This window comes from Plecotus auritus (assembly GCF_963455305.1).
Source record: "Plecotus auritus genome assembly, chromosome: X".
NCBI classification, from domain to species: domain Eukaryota; kingdom Metazoa; phylum Chordata; class Mammalia; order Chiroptera; family Vespertilionidae; genus Plecotus; species Plecotus auritus.
The window spans coordinates 2,230,172-2,244,080 of record NC_137784.1 but is presented as its reverse complement, the minus strand read 5'-3'; the positions used below and the strand labels follow the sequence as shown (position 1 = coordinate 2,244,080).

General features: G+C 59.1%; 1 protein-coding gene across 1 annotated transcript in view; it reads left to right on the top strand.

The window, feature by feature from the left end:
• Positions 1-13,343, top strand: part of PUDP (pseudouridine 5'-phosphatase) — a 35,192-nt gene extending 21,849 nt beyond the window's left edge. The window contains exons 3-4 of the mRNA XM_080653593.1: positions 8,435-8,664; positions 10,789-13,343. Of these exons, the coding sequence (XP_080509719.1) occupies positions 8,435-8,664; positions 10,789-10,965 (407 nt within the window). The 3' untranslated portion in view covers positions 10,966-13,343. The remainder of the gene's footprint in view (positions 1-8,434; positions 8,665-10,788) is intronic.
• The last annotated feature ends 566 nt before the right edge of the window (positions 13,344-13,909 follow it).

Here is a 13,909-nt window from a genome sequence, read left to right as displayed (position 1 = left end):
CACCCGGAGGTGGGATTGTGGGGCTATATGGCCCTGTCCCGGGTTCAGTTGTTTGCGTGGTCTCCCTTTTTAATCTTAGCCCGTCTAAGGATTTATCCACGAGTTCCTCGGTGGCCGGAGCCTCCTCGCTCAGCCTACCACACGCCCAGAACATATCCCACGTGCAAACGTGCTTTCTCTTTCTCATCCCCCCCAAGACGTCCAAGGGGTTTCCCTCGAGAATTTTCGTCCAGTAGCCTACGATACATATTGAGATACTAGAGGCCTGGTGCATGAAATTCATGCATGGGTGGGGTCCGGCCAGACTGGCCAGGGGGAGGGGACGTGGGCGGTTGGCCGGCCTGCCTGCTGGTCGAACTCCTGGTCGAGGGGACAATTTGCATATTAGCCTTTTATTCTATAGGATCTACACTGAATGGCCAGATGATTATGCACTCAGAGATCATCATATCTGGCCACTCAGTGTGTACATATATATTAGAGGCCCGGTGCATGAAATTCGTGCATGGGAGGGGTCCCTCAGCCCAGCCTGCACCCTCTCCAATCCAGGACATCCCTCTCGCAATCCGGGACCGCTGGCTCCTAACCGCTCACCTGCCTGCCTGTCTGATAGCCCCTAGCCACCTCTGCCTGCCAGCCTGATCGCCCCCTAACTGCCTTCCCCTGCTGGCCTGATCACCCCCTAACTGCCCTCCACTGCTGGCCTGTTCGCCCCCTAACTGCCCTTCCCTGCCAGCCTCATTGCCCCTAACCACCTCTGCCTGCCGGCCTGATCACCCCCTAACTGCCCTCCCCTGCCAGCCTGATCACCCCCTAACTGTCCTCCCCAGCCGGCCTGATCGCCTCTAACTGCCCTCCCCTGCCAGCCTGATCGCCCCTAACTGCCCTCCCCTGCTGGCCTGATCACCCTTAACTGCTCTCCCCTGCCGGCGTTATCGCCCCTAACTGCCTCTGCCTCGGCCCCCACCACCGTGGCTTTGTCCAGAAGGACGTCTGGAAGATGTCTGGTCTAATTAGCATATTACCCTTTTATTGGTATAGATGTCATGTCCCACTGCCGTTGCCCGAACACGGAGGCCTCGTCCCGCCCGTCGGGTGGTTTGGGTGGAATGCTAGCAGGTCTCCACTATGAAACCTACCTGGGGCCCCCATCCATGCACTGCCCTCATTGCGTGTCAGTGCAGAAAGGTGCCGATCCTAGGCAGTCCCAGAAGATGATCTCACAGAGGGTGTGGCCCTGCACGCTCACCGGATGACCAGCTCATTTCCCTGTGTTCTCGCTCCTCCCACACGAGGAGCTTAAAGGGGGCGGGGGGGGGGGCCTGTTTAAATCTCTTCATGGGACGCATCTTGCTTGTTGCCACTATAATTCTGTGGGTGGACTTACTTAAACTTTCCCGAGTCTTACAGACGAGAGGAGGCACCTTTCAGGGGATCCAGAGTCTGTCTTTGAAAGCGTGAGGTCATTTCCGCACCCCACACTCGTAACCGAGGGGGGGGGGGGCGAAACAGGGGGAGACGCCAAGGGCATGAAGAAGGGGCCTGGGTGCCACAGAGAAGGCCGCCTCCGTCCTGGCCCAGATCCAGGTGTTCATTTTGCGCCCCCTGCTTGGTCCCCAGCGTTGAGCGGGGGATGGGAACGGAACGTCACCCTTGACCTTCACTCACTGCCTTTCTGAAGGCACCGTCTGGTCGGGGATGTCCAGTGGTGGAGGTCACCTTGACCTCATTCGCAAGGAAGGCTGTCGTCCGTAGAGAGGGTGTGTTATTAACCCCACACCATTCATTTTTCTGTGCTTTGGAGGCGAGAGCTGTGGCCCTTGCAGGCATTTAGGAAATTAACTAGGAGACATGGGTGGCCCATTGCCCGGGGAATTGTGCCAGATTACGAGGCAGGGGCGGGGCCCTCCTGAGCCGGTCGCCAGGGCTGTGTCTGCCTTGGCCAGTCACCAAGGGTGTGTCTCCTGGGCCAATTGCCAAGGGTGTGTCTCCAATCACCGGGGAAACGGCCTCTGATTGTCATGTGGGGGCGTGACCCTCCTGAGCCAATCACCAGGGGAAATAGCCCCTGATTGTCCTGCGGGGGCGTGTCCCTCCTGAGCCAATCACCAGGGGAACAGCCCCTGATTGTCATGCGGAGGCGTGTCCCTCCTGAGCCAATCACCAGGGGAACAGCCCCTGATTGTCATGCGGAGGCGTGTCCCTCCTGAGCCAATCACCAGGGAAACGGCCTCTGATTGTCATGCGGGGGCGTGTCCCTCCTGAGCCAATCACCAGGGGAACAGCCTCTGGTTGTCATTCAAGGGCATGACCCTCCTGAGCCAATCACCAGGGGCACAGCCCCTGATTGTCATGCGGGGGCGTGTCCCTTAGCCAATCACCAGGGGAACCGTCCCTGATTGTCATGCGGGGATGTGTCCCTCCTGAGCCAATCACCAGGGAAACGGCCCCTCATTGTGATGCAGGCGTGTTCCTGTCCTGGCCCCGTCCCCCGTGAGCATGTAGGGCTGACCACCGCTTGAATCACCCCTCCCCCCGCCATTAGCAGCTGATTGCTCAGGACCTGTCTCCTTGCATGTCCAGGCAGGAAGGACTTTTAACCCCTGTGTCCTGTGGCCACTTCCCCCGTGACTCAGGGTGCAATGTCCATTGAGGTCGCCCACGGGTCTCCTAACTTTCTGAAAGCAGCCGTCTTTTAAATTGTGACGGAAATCACCCCGGGCAGGGACCAGGGTGTTATTTCTGTTTATTCTGAGCCAGACACGTCAGATCTGCAGTGACCAGGGGCGTGGAGGATGCAGAGACAATCAGATGAAGGGACCGTCCGCCTTCTGAGGTCCCTGGCCCTCACCCCGTTTACCCAGGAGGCCCTGGAGCAGGCTTATCGGGGACAGACGTCCCTTAGGACACTCAACACCAGTGGCCCCAGGGCCAGCACGGACAGATCCCTTTAGGAACCAGCTTCCACTCCTTCACGCTCCCCGCTGTGCCCCAAGCCGGCGAGGGGATGTCCTTCCTGCCTCTGCCAGCGTCTGGGGCGCCAGATGGCCTTGGCTCATGGCTGCGTCCCTCCCTTCTCTGCCTCTGTCGCCACGCGGCCTCCTTTCCAGGTCTCCTTGTCCTTCCTTATATGGGCAGGAGTGGTGGTGGGGCTTAGGCACACCCTGTAACCCGAGAAGGCCTCATCGACGGATCCTCAACTGACCCTACACTCTCAGGGCGGATGGGCCTGGACAGTGTTGGACACGCCTACATCATCATCCGGGGCTGCTTCCCCTTCTGATTGGGGACCTTATTTCCAAGCGAAGTCACCCTCTGAGGTTCCTGTGGACTTGAATTCTGGGGAGGAGGACTCAGACGCTCTGCACCCCACAAACCCACCTGGGGGTGCTCCATTGGCTGGGGGGCGTCACGGTCAGGCAATGGGGTGTGAACGTGACGTGGAGAGGAGCCTTTTGCTGTGGGTCCCCTGGTGTGAGCATCTGAGGGTGGAAGTGGGGGAGCCCTCTTCCCCGGCGCAGTTTAATGGGGGGCGGGGCGGGGGGAGGCCGACCGTGTCCAACACCTTCGGGACTTCGGGGCCCAGGTGAGCTGACGCTCTCACTTGCTTGAGTGTCTGCTGGGCCGGCCGTCCAAGAACCACCGACGGGGCTTAAACCAGACACAGTTCTGCAGCTGGACGTCCACGGCCTGGTTCTGCGGGAGCCTCTTCCCGCCACTCAGATGGCCGTTCGCGCCATGTCCTCACAGGGGAGAGCTGGTGGGTCCTCCTCTCTCACGGGCACCAGTCACCAGGGAAACAGCCCCGATGGTGATGCAGTCACCGAGGGACCCAGGATAGAGACAGCTCTGGTGGGTCCACCTCTCCCAGGGCACTGATCTCCTGGTAGGGGCCCCACCCTGTTGACCTCCTCCAACTCTGATCCCTCCGGAAATGTCCAAGGCCCCTCTGTGGCTGCATCTTTATCCCACGCCTTCCACCCAAGTGTGTGGTTTACAACCTGATTATTTGTGCATTTCCAAATACCTCTGGGTCACGGGCATCCGTCTGAATTCCGTTGTAATCAGGGTACACAGGCTGTATGATTTCCGTCCTTCTAAAACGTGTTAGAACTGCTTCCCGCCTGAAGGATTCCGCATTGTGTCTTGTTGAAGGTCCCACGTGTGCGTGAGGATCATTTGTATTCGGCTGCGGTCCGGTACGTCTACGTCGTTGTACAGACGTCGATTCCGATCAGTTGCCTGAAGGTGTTTTCGAAGTCGGCTCTGTCCTTACCTATTTTCTGTTTCCTTGCTCTGATCACGACCATAGAGGAATGTGAAATCCGTGTCTGTGTGTTTGGACCCTCTGTGGCGTGACTCACGCGTGTTTACACTGCTGTGTCTTGTTGGATTGGCCACTTGTCGTTATGAAATGTTCTGTCTGATGATAGTCATTCACTGTCCTGAGGCCCCCTCGTCTCTCTTTAATAGGCTACCCTGCCTGTCCTTCAAGTAGTAGTTAGCTCACGTAGAATTCGCAACCCTCTTATTTATGTTTTAAACATATTTTTATTCTTATCAGAGAGGAAGGTAGAGGGAGAGAGAGATAGAAACATCCATGACGAGAGAGAATCATGGATCGGCTGCCTCCTGCATATATTTTTATTCACATCAGAGAGGACGGGAGAGAGAGAGAGATAGAAACATCCATGACGAGAGAGAATCATGGATCGGCTGCCTCCTGCATATATTTTTATTCATATCAGAGAGGACAGGAGAGGGAGAGAGAGATAGAAACATCCATGACGAGAGAGAATCATGGATCGGCTGCCTCCTGCATATATTTTTATTCACATCAGAGAGGACGGGAGAGGGAGAGAGAGATAGAAACATCCATGATGAGAGAGAATCATGGATCGGCTGCCTCCTGCACGCCCCCTACTCGGAATGGACCCGTGGCCGGAATTGAACCCAGGACCCTTCAGTCTGCAGGCCGATGATCTATCCACTGAGCCACACCGGCTAGCGCTCAAATCCTCTTATTTTTCAACCTCAGCGTTTATATTTAAGGTAGGTTTCTTGCAGACATAGGCAACTGATCTGAATTGACGTACCGGTCCACAGCCGAATACAAATGATCCTCACGCACACGTGGGACCGTCAACAAGACACAACGCGGACTCCTTCAGGCAGGAAGCAGTTCTAACACGCTTTAAAAGGACGGAAATCATACACCCTGTGTACCCTGATCACATCGGAATTCAGACGGACGCCCTTGACTGAGAGGTACTTGGACACTCACAAATAATCGGACTTGAAGCAGCACCCTGGGGTGTAAGGCGTGGGAAAAGGACGACGCCACAAAGGGACGTGGGACAGTCCGAGAGGGATCAGAGTTGGATGAGGTCTAGAGGGTGGGGCCCGAAGAAGGGGTCCCCTTTAGGACCGAGGGGTACCCACCAACGCTCTCTCCACGCTGCCTCCCTGGGGATTGGCCAGGAGGGCCACTCCCTGCATCACCATCGGATGCTGTTTCCCTGGCGACTGACCCAGGAGGGCCACGCCCCCACATCCTATTTGGGGGCCCCTCTGGCAGTGGTTATTTCTACATTTCTACGTGGCCACATTTCTCTCCTGGCATCTGGCTGTACACTGAGTGGCCAGATGATGATCTCTGAACGCATAATAATCAGGCCATTCAGTGTGTGTGTGTGTGTGTGTGTGTGTGTGTGTGTGTGTGTGTGTATATATATATATATATATATATATATATATATATATGAATTCGTGCATGGGTGGGGTCCGGCCAGCCTGACCAGGGGGAGGGGACATGGGCGGTTGGCCGGCCTGCCTGCTGGTCGAACTCCTGGTCGAGGGGACCATTTGCATATGAGCCTTTTATTCTATAGGATGGACACAGAGTGGCCAGATGATTATGCGTTCAGAGATCATCCTCATCTGGCCACTCGGTGTGTGTGTCTGCTCTTCTGCAGGCATAGGGATTCCTGAACGCACACTGGACACTCGGGACTTTGTCCCCGGCCGATACCCGGTGTGACGTTATCTCTAAGGCCTGCCTTGGTGTCCTGGCTAGAGTTGAGGGCCACCCGTCCTGTAGACGGGGGTGGGGACCTTCTGCTGCCGAGGGCCGGGGGGATATTTAGAGCGTCATTCGCGGGCCCTACACCATCGTGCACTTACACGTTCGCCTGCCCTACGTATAGGGTGAGACATCTCATGAGCTCAGGCCTCGGCCGGGCCAGACCCCGTCATTTCCTGGTTGGCCCTCCTACAGCCCGCGGGCCGGACGCTCCCACCCCTGCCCCAGCGTCTCCCGGGAGGGCGCCCCCCGGGGACAATGGCCGCAGCCTTGGCTGTGGCCGTGGAGGACGCAGGGGCCTCCTGCCGCAGCGGTAAAGCCGGGGTGGTTATGGGGGCGACACCCTCTTTCAGGAGAGCCCTGGCGCCCAGGAGCAGCTGGACGTCACTGACTGCTGCCCCAGGCGGCCTGGGTGAGGCTGGGGCCTCCTGGTGCCCTTGACGCTTCCCATAACCAGGCCCTCGTCACGGCCCCCTGCACCCCCGTGAGCCCACCTCGCAGCCCACAGCGTGGGGCCCTCCCTCCCCCTGCTGTGGATGTGCTGCGGGAGCAGGTGGCTTGCATTCTCGGTCCTTATTCGCAGCTGCTGCGGCTCCTCTCCCCTCGTCTGGGCAGCGTGTCCCGACCTCCCTCCCCGCAGGGCCAGGGCTTCTGTGGCACAGGGCTTCCCGGACCCAGAGCACAAGCCTTGTGTAGTCAGTCAGCCTCCAGGACAAACTGGTCTCGGGGCCCCTGTGGGCCAGCACCGCCCCAGGACCGGGGGACACGTTTCTGCCGGACAGGCTCAGCCAACCAGCACCTGGCCCTCCCTGAGCCTGTCCCTCCTCCTCCCTGAGCCTGTCCCCACTCCTCCCTGGTCCTCCCTGAGCCTGTCCCTCCTCCCTGAGCCTGTCCCTCCTCCTTCCTGGTCCCCCCTCCTCCCTGAGCCTGTACCCCCTCCTCCCTGAGCCTGTCCCTCCTTCTCCCTCCTCCTCCCTGAGCCTGTCCCTCCTCCTCCCTGAGCCTGTCCTCCCTCCTCCCTGAGCCTGTCCCTCCTCCTCCCTGAGCCTGTCCTCCCTCCTCCCTGAGCCTGTCCTCCCTCCTCCCTGAGCCTGTCCTCCCTCCTCCCTGAGCCTATCCCTCCTCTTCCCTGAGCCTGTCCCTCCTCCTCCCTGAGCCTGTCCCTCCTCCTCCCTGGCCCTCCCTGAGCCTGTCCCTCCTCCTCCCTGAGCCTGTCCCTCCTCCTCCCTGGCCCTCCCTGGCCCTCCCTGAGCCTGTCCCTCCTCCCTCCTCCTCCCTGAGCCTGTCCCTCCTCCTCCCTGAGCCTGTCCTCCCTCCTCCCTGAGCCTGTCCCTCCTCCTCCCTGGTCCTCCCTCCTCCCTGAGCCTGTCCTCCCTCCTCCCTGGCCCTCCCTGGCCCTCCCTGAGCCTGTCCCTCCTCCCTCCTCCTCCTCCCTGAGCCTGTCCCTCCTCCTCCCTGAGCCTGTCCTCCCTCCTCCCTGAGCCTGTCCTCCCTCCTCCCTGAGCCTGTCCCTCCTCCCTGGTCCTCCCTCCTCCCTGAGCCTGTCCTCCCTCCTCCCTGGCCCTCCCTGGCCCTCCCTGAGCCTGTCCCTCCTCCCTCCTCCTCCCTGAGCCTGTCCTCCCTCCTCCCTGAGCCTGTCCTCCCTCCTCCCTGAGCCTGTCCCTCCTCCTCCCTGTCCTCCCTCCTCCTCCCTGTCCCTCCTCCTCCCTGAGCCTGTCCCTCCTCCTCCCTGTCCTCCCTCCTCCCTGAGCCTGTCCCCCCTCCTCCCTGAGCCTGTCCCTCCTCCTCCCTGTCCTCCCTCCTCCCTGAGCCTGTCCTCCCTCCTCCCTGAGCCTGTCCCTCCTCCTCCCTGAGCCTGTCCCTCCTCCTCCCTGAGCCTGTCCCTCCTCCCTGAGCCTGTCCCTCCTCCTCCCTGTCCCTCCTCCTCCCTGAGCCTGTCCCTCCTCCTCCCTGAGCCTGTCCCTCCTCCTCCCTGGCCCTCCCTGAGCCTGTCCCTCCTCCCTGAGCCTGTCCCTCCTCCTCCCTGAGCCTGTCCCTCCTCCTCCCTGATCCTGTCCCTCCTCCTACCTGAGCCTGTCCCTCCTCCTCCCTGTCCCTCCTCCTCCCTGAGCCTGTCCCTCCTCCTCCCTGAGCCTGTCCCTCCTCCTCCCTGAGCCTGTCCCCCCTCCTCCCTCCTCCTCCCTGAGCCTGTCCCTCCTCCTCCCTGAGCCTGTCCCCCCTCCTCCCTCCTCCTCCCTGAGCCTGCCCCTCCTCCTCCCTGAGCCTGTCCCTCCTCCTCCCTGATCCTGTCCCTCCTCCTCCCTCCTCCTCCCTGGTCCTTCCTGGTCCTCACGGAGCCCGTCCCCCCCCCAGGGGTGGAGCGCCTGGTCCGCCACCTGCGCCAGCACCGGGTGCCCATGGCCGTGGCCACCAGCTCGGGGTCGGCGTCCTTCCAGATGAAGACCCAGGGCCACCGGGACTTCTTCGGCCTCTTCGACCACGTGGTGCTGGGCGACGACCCCGCCGTGCGGACGGGCAAGCCGGACCCCGACATCTTCCTCGCCTGCGCCCTGCGGTTCTCGCCTCCGGCCCCCGCGGAGCAGGTGCGTGGGGTGGGGGGAGGGGTGCGCATGAGGGAGGGGCAAAAGCCAGAAGCGGGTTGGAGGGGGTCCTGTGTCTGATTCATCCTGTTGGGGTGAGCGGGCGGCTGGGGTTCACCTGCCCCTCCCCCACCTCCCATAAAGCCCCCCTTAAAGCATAGCCCTCACCTGCCCCTCCCCCACTTCCCATAAAGCCCCCCTTAGAGCATAGCCCTCACCTGCCCCTCCCCCCACTTCCCATAAAGCCCCCCTTAAAGCATAGCCCTCACCTGCCCCTCCCCCACCTCCCATAAAGCCCCCCTTAAAGCATAGCCCTCACCTGCCCCTCCCCCACTTCCCATAAAGCCCCCCTTAAAGCATAGCCCTCACCTGCCCCTCCCCCACCTCCCATAAAGCCCCCTTAAAGCATAGCCCTCACCTGCCCCTCCCCCACTTCCCATAAAGCCCCCCTTAGAGCATAGCCCTCACCTGCCCCTCCCCCCACTTCCCATAAAGCCCCCCTTAAAGCATAGCCCTCACCTGCCCCTCCCCCACCTCCCATAAAGCCCCCCTTAAAGCATAGCCCTCACCTGCCCCTCCCCCACTTCCCATAAAGCCCCCCCTTAAAGCATAGCCCTCACCTGCCCCTCCCCCATTCCCCATAAAGCCCCCTTAAAGCATAGCCCTCACCTGCCCCTCCCCCACCTCCCATAAAGCCCCCTTAAAGCATAGCCCTCACCTGCCCCTCCCCCCACTTCCCATAAAGCCCCCTTAAAGCATAGCCCTCACCTGCCCCTCCCCCACTTCCCATAAAGCCCCCCTTAAAGCATAGCCCTCACCTGCCCCTCCCCCACTTCCCATAAAGCCCCCCTTAAAGCATAGCCCTCACCTGCCCCTCCCCCACTTCCCATAAAGCCCCCCTTAAAGCATAGCCCTCACCTGCCCCTCCCCCACCTCCCATAAAGCCCCCTTAAAGCATAGCCCTCACTTGCCCCTCCCCCACTTCCCATAAAGCCCCCTTAAAGCATAGCCCTCACCTGCCCCTCCCCCACTTCCCATAAAGCCCCCCTTAAAGCATAGCCCTCACCTGCCCCTCCCCCACTTCCCATAAAGCCCCCTTAAAGCATAGCCCTCACCTGCCCCTCCCCCCACTTCCCATAAAGCCCCCTTAAAGCATAGCCCTCACCTGCCCCTCCCCCACCTCCCATAAAGCCCCCTTAAAGCATAGCCCTCACCTGCCCCTCCCCCCACTTCCCATAAAGCCCCCTTAAAGCATAGCCCTCACCTGCCCCTCCCCCCACTTCCCATAAAGCCCCCCTTAAAGCATAGCCCTCACCTGCCCCTCCCCCACTTCCCATAAAGCCCCCCTTAAAGCATAGCCCTCACCTGCCCCTCCCCCACCTCCCATAAAGCCCCCTTAAAGCATAGCCCTCACCTGCCCCTCCCCCACTTCCCATAAAGCCCCCCTTAAAGCATGGCCCTCACCTGCCCCTCCCCCCACTTCCCATAAAGCCCCCTTAAAGCATAGCCCTCACCTGCCCCTCCCCCACTTCCCATAAAGCCCCCCTTAAAGCATAGCCCTCACCTGCCCCTCCCCCACTTCCCATAAAGCCCCCCTTAAAGCATAGCCCTCCCCTGCCCCTCCCCCACCTCCCATAAAGCCCCCCTTAAAGCATAGCCCTCACCTGCCCCTCCCCCACTTCCCATAAAGCCCCCCTTAAAGCATAGCCCTCACCTGCCCCTCCCCCACTTCCCATAAAGCCCCCCCTTAAAGCATAGCCCTCACCTGCCCCTCCCCCACTTCCCATAAAGCCCCCCTTAAAGCATAGCCCTCACCTGCCCCTCCCCCACTTCCCATAAAGCCCCCCTTAAAGCATAGCCCTCACCTGCCCCTCCCCCACTTCCCATAAAGCCCCCCTTAAAGCATAGCCCTCACCTGCCCCTCCCCCACTTCCCATAAAGCCCCCCTTAAAGCATAGCCCTCACCTGCCCCTCCCCCACCTCCCATAAGGGACCATGGGCGTCTGTCCCCTGTGGGAGCAGCCTGCTCTCCCCTCCAAGGTCCTTGAGGCACAACCTCTCCCTCTGTCCCCATCTGCACGTCCGTCCGCTGTGCACCCCCGTCTCAACCCTCTCTCCCACCTGCAGTGCCTGGTCTTCGAAGACGCCCCCAACGGGGTGGAGGCGGCCCTGGCGGCCGGGATGCAGGTGGTGATGGTCCCGGATGGAAACCTGCGCCCGGAGCTGACGGCAAAGGCCACGGTGGTGCTGGCCTCCCTGCAGGACTTCCAGCCCCAGCTCTTCGGTCTGCCGCCCTTCGCCTGATGCTGCCCTGGCCCGGCCCCCACGCTGCGAGCCAGCCGCCAGCATCAGCAGGGGCATCCCCGACCTGCCCCGGGGACACTCCTGCAGCCTCAGGACTGCCGCCCCTTCCCTCAGTGCTGGCCAACCATCCCCGCCAGCATGGCTCGGCGGTTGAGCATCCACCTAGGAACCAGGAGGTCAGGGTTCGATTCGGGGTCAGGGCACAGGCCCGGGTTGCAGGCTCGATCCCCAGTGTGGGGTGTGCAGGAGGCAGCCAATCCATGATTCTCTCTCCTCATGGACGTTTTTCTCTCTCTCTCTCTCTCCCTTCCTCTCTGAAATCAATAAACATATAATTTTTTTAAAATATGAACATGTCATCCAGCAGGCGTGGCTCAGTGGGTGAGCGTTGACCTATGAACCAGGAGGTCAAGGTTCGATTCCCGGTCAAGGGCACAGGCCCGGGTTGCGGGCTCCATCCCCAGTGGGGGGCGTGCAGGAGGCAGCCGATCTATGATTCTCTCTCATCATGGATGTTTCCCTCTCTCTCTCCCTCTCCCTTCCTCTCTGAAATCAATAAAAATATATTTAAAAAGTATATAAAATAGAAAACAAACGTTAGCCAACCGTAACTTGTCGATGGACAGGTTCAAAACAAAGGCAGCCCAGAGCAGAGATCAGAACCGACCCACACCGTCACGTGATTAACATGGGAACGCTTGCATCTGAACAGTCATGTACTTACCATGTACATGGAATGTACACGCATCCATCCGTGTACATGCTGGTGTGGGAATACGTGTGTGTGTGTATCCGTTCCTGGGCACGTGCCATCCATTCCCAAGACAAATAAGTTTTACTTATTTTTATTTCTTCCTGCCCCCTGTCTGGCACCTGTGAAATGTGAACACGTACGTATGTGTGCCTTCGTGTGCACCTATGCATGTACATGTTCATGTCCATTCGGTGCTCCGTCACTCACTGGTGTTGCCTTGGCAACCAGCGGCGGCTGACAGCAGCCAGGGGGCCCTTCGGTGGGTTTGCAAGCTGAGTGGGAAAGCCATGTTACGATTGAGCCTTAGGAATTCCACCTGCTGGTTAGCACACGCTGACACGCCTCCTGTGTCCGCCGACCCTCTGGACGTAGCATGTTTGCTTAGCGTGTCCACATAGGGCAGGCATGCGCTCGACCTCCAACGGTTTGTTTTTTGTGTTTTTTGGCGTGTTTTTTTTGTTGTTTTTTACGGGGCCACTGAACCCAAGACATCCCATGTTCACATGGAGATATCTCGTTATAGAAAAGAAATTAAAACACCTTCTGTTTGTTTGGGATGCTTTACCTGGGAGTTCTGGTTCGCTGCTAGAGACATTCCCAACGGATGGACAAGCTACACGGAGTGGCCAGACGAGGATGATCTCTGAACGCATCATCATCGGGCCACTCCGTGTCCATCCTATAGAATAAAAAGCTCATATGCACATGGTCCCCTCGACCAGGAGTTCGACCAGCAGGCAGGCCGGCCAACCGCCCATGTCCCCTCCCCCTGGCCAGGCTGGCTGGACCCCACCCATGCACGAATTCATGCATCGGGCCTCTAATATATATATATAGACACGGAGTGGCCAGATGATGATGACCTCTGAACACATAATAATATGGCCACTCGGTGTCTGTCCTATAGAATAGAAGGCTAATATGCACATGGTCCCCTCGACCAGGAGTTCGACCGGCAGGCAGGCCGGCCCACCGCCCACGTCCCCTCCCCCTGGCCAGGCTGGCCGGACCCCACCCATGCACGAATTCATGCACCGGGCCTCTAATATATATATATATATGTATATATATATATATATATATATATATATATATATATACACACACACACACTGAATGGCCAGATTATTATGCGTTCAGAGATCATCATCATCTGGCCACTCAGCGTATGTTCCACGAATAAGGGCCCGTGGATGAGTTAGGACGTGGTCACGTGATGAAGGTGGACATTGCCCTTTGGCCATTAACCCCCTATTCGTGCTTTTTGGAAGCGAAAGACGTGTAAAGGGGGTAGATACGATCAGAGGGGGTCCCCGCTGCCTTCCCTGTGGTCCCCGCCATGTTGGGGAGCCAGCTTCCCACGCTGTCTGTGGCGGGAAAACCGTAGCCACGTGCGGAGGGTCTGGTGGATTGACGTCTGGCCAGGGTGGCCCTGGTTCAGCACGTTCACTTTAGCGTTTTTCATGTCCATTCTTGGAATTCTCTTCCGACGGGCAGCCGCTGGTAACATGGTCCTGGTTCCCTCGCCGGTGAGTTTACTTGAATGAAACTTTTCACACCTGCTGATGTGTTATTGGTATGAAAGTGCGACTTTACCTTTTCTTTTAAAAATACAAATAAAACTATCCTCTGAGAAATATAAAACGTACGTGTGGCTAATGGACAGTGTTTCTTAACTCAGCACTAATTGTATGATGTATCTACACTAATCCTATCTAATAAAAGAGTAATATGCAGATTGACCATCACTCCAACACACAAGATAGCTGCCCCCATGTGGTCAAAGATCCTGCCCCCATGTGGACACAAGAGGGCCACCACAAGATGGCCAGCAAGGGAGGGCAGTTGGGAGGGACCAGGCCTGCAAGGGAGGGCAGTTGTGGGAGATCAGGCCAGCAGGGGAGGGCAGTTGGGAGGGACCAGGCCTGCAGGAGAGGGCAGTTAGGGGTGACCAAGCTGGCAGAGGAGGGAAGTTGGGGGCGACCAGGCCTGCAGGGAAAGGCAGTTGGGAGGGACCCAGGCCTGCAGGGGAGAGCAGTTGGGGGGGACCAGGGCTGCAGGGGAGGGCAGTTAGGGGTGACCAGGCCTGCAGGGGAGGGCAGTTAGGGGTGACCAAGCCTGCAGGGGAGGGCAGTTGGGGGTGACCCAGGCCTGCAGGGGAGGGAAGTTGGGGGTACCCAGGCCTGCAGG